Source organism: Emiliania huxleyi (assembly GCF_000372725.1).
Source record: "Emiliania huxleyi CCMP1516 unplaced genomic scaffold EMIHUscaffold_3840, whole genome shotgun sequence".
NCBI classification, from domain to species: Eukaryota; Haptophyta; order Isochrysidales; family Noelaerhabdaceae; genus Emiliania; species Emiliania huxleyi.
Genome location: NW_005199088.1, coordinates 1 through 1,854, shown reverse-complemented (window position 1 = coordinate 1,854; position 1,854 = coordinate 1). Strand labels below are relative to the sequence as shown.

Sequence of the window (1,854 nt, the reverse complement as noted above, 5' to 3'; positions counted from 1 at the left end):
GCGGCTGAGGTCGCCCGAGACGGGGCATGCTGGAGGGTCGCGGCCCGGGCGGAGCCGGGGAGCGCACCGAGGAGCACATGCAGCGGTCCGCGTAGGCGCTGCCGGACGCACACGCCTGGTAGACGGACGTGCGGCAAAAGGCGTCGTAGCCGTACGCCGGGTTGGAGTAGGCTTCCGTGGGCACGCATTGGCCACAGTCGCAGGCGCCGCACGTGCCGCCTCCGCTCGGGGAGGGGGAGGGCGAGGGCGACGGCGACGGCGACGGCGACGGCGAGACGCCGGGCGACGGCGACGGCGACGGCGACGGACCGACGTAGTGCTTGCACGAGAACTTGGACGGGTCGGCCTCGCACTGCTGGCAGTTGTCGTCGGGGGAGCCGAGAGGAGGGGCGCGTGCGGGTCGCCCTCCGCCTCGGTGCTGCAGCCGGGGATGGTGACGGGGACGCGGCTCGGGGTGGTCGCCGGGTCGTCGTCCGACAGCACCGTCAGCTCGCGGATCTGCAGCGGCGTCTGGATGTCAAAGTAGAGCGCGATCTGCCACTCGTCCAGCGGATTCGCGGGATTGGCCGGCCCAAAGGCCTCAAAGACGAGCGCGCCGCCGGGCGGCGTGTGGTTGGGCTGGTAGCCGTGGGAGAGCCACTTGAGCCCGAGCAGCTCGGCGAGGTAGAGCAGGTTGGTGTCGTGAGCCGCGTAGTAGACCAGGCGCGGCGACGGGTCGTGCGCCAGCGCCGGCTCGCGCTGGCCGCTCTCCCACTGGGTGAGCGAGGCGGCGATGTGGGAGAGGAGGGCGGAGCCAAAGGGGCGCGCTGCGAGCAGGTCGAACTCAAAGGCGCGGTACTGCGTCACAAAGGCGGAGAGCTCCATCACCTCCTCCACCGATAGCTTGCCCCACGCAAAGTCCATCCCGTTGAGCATCGTGAGCTCGATCCACTCTGCAAAGTACTTGCCCGCATAGATGGGGCCCGAGAAGGTGGTGTACCAGTGCGCGGGGTCCCACGAGCCAGGGAGGTCCTCGAGGCTGCAGCTCTCCATCCCGGCCGGGCACAGCGACTTTGCGCAGCAGCCGAGGAGCTCCGACAGCTTGGCCAGCAGCGGCTTGTACAGCCGCAGGTACCCGTCCACGCTGCCGCCGACGCGGCCCTCGACCTGCGCCTGCGTGCCGAGCGCGCACTGGCCGTTCTCTCCGCGCGGCTTCGAGCCCTGGTCGATGAGGTACTCGACGCCCTCTGAGTGCAGCGGCGGGAGCGCGCAGCCGAGCCCCTTGAAGAAGGCCTCTGCCGTCTTCTCGTCGCGGGGCATGTTCTCCTCGCAATACACAAAGGCGGCGCCGTCGGCGCAGCCGCCGTCGGCGGCGGAGAGGAGCGAGGCGTAGCGCCCCGACTGATAGGCGCCCATCCGCTGCACCGCGGCGTACCCGTGCTGAGTGAGCACGCCCATGCCCTCGCCGCCCGCGCCCCACGCCTCGTCCGACGTGTCAAAATGCTTGCCGGGCGCGTAGAGCGAGAAGTTGAAGGCGGAGCTGGGGAACTGGCGGCGGACGCCGTGACGCGAGACGATGATGGCGCGGTCGGGGGCGGCGTGCCCGACCGCCGCAGCAGACGTCACGAGGAACATGGTGTGCCCGTCGCCTGACTTCGCGCGTACCGCCGAATTTCGTCTTTAAGGTCAGTCTCGAGCACGTCGTCAGCAGGGGATTCTTAGTTCTGGCAGCGTCGGCGCCGACCTGCTCCCGCGCTGGCCACGCATCATGCTGCGCTTCGCGAGCAATCGCGTAACGGGAGGCGAGCTGGCTTTTTGTGGCTTTTTGGCTCTTCTTCTTTGGCTCTTGGCTTCCCGCCTCCCTACGCCTCTGTT

The 1,854-nt window shown here is 69.4% G+C and overlaps 1 protein-coding gene across 1 annotated transcript; it reads right to left on the bottom strand.

The window, feature by feature from the left end:
- Positions 1-67: 67 nt before the first annotated feature.
- Positions 68-1,614, bottom strand: EMIHUDRAFT_124019 (hypothetical protein; the record flags this gene model as incomplete). Its single annotated transcript, XM_005771442.1, has 2 exons — positions 68-219; positions 354-1,614. Coding segments are annotated over 2 exons (1,413 nt in total), but the record flags the coding sequence as incomplete, so codon positions are not given.
- Positions 1,615-1,854: the final 240 nt, after the last annotated feature.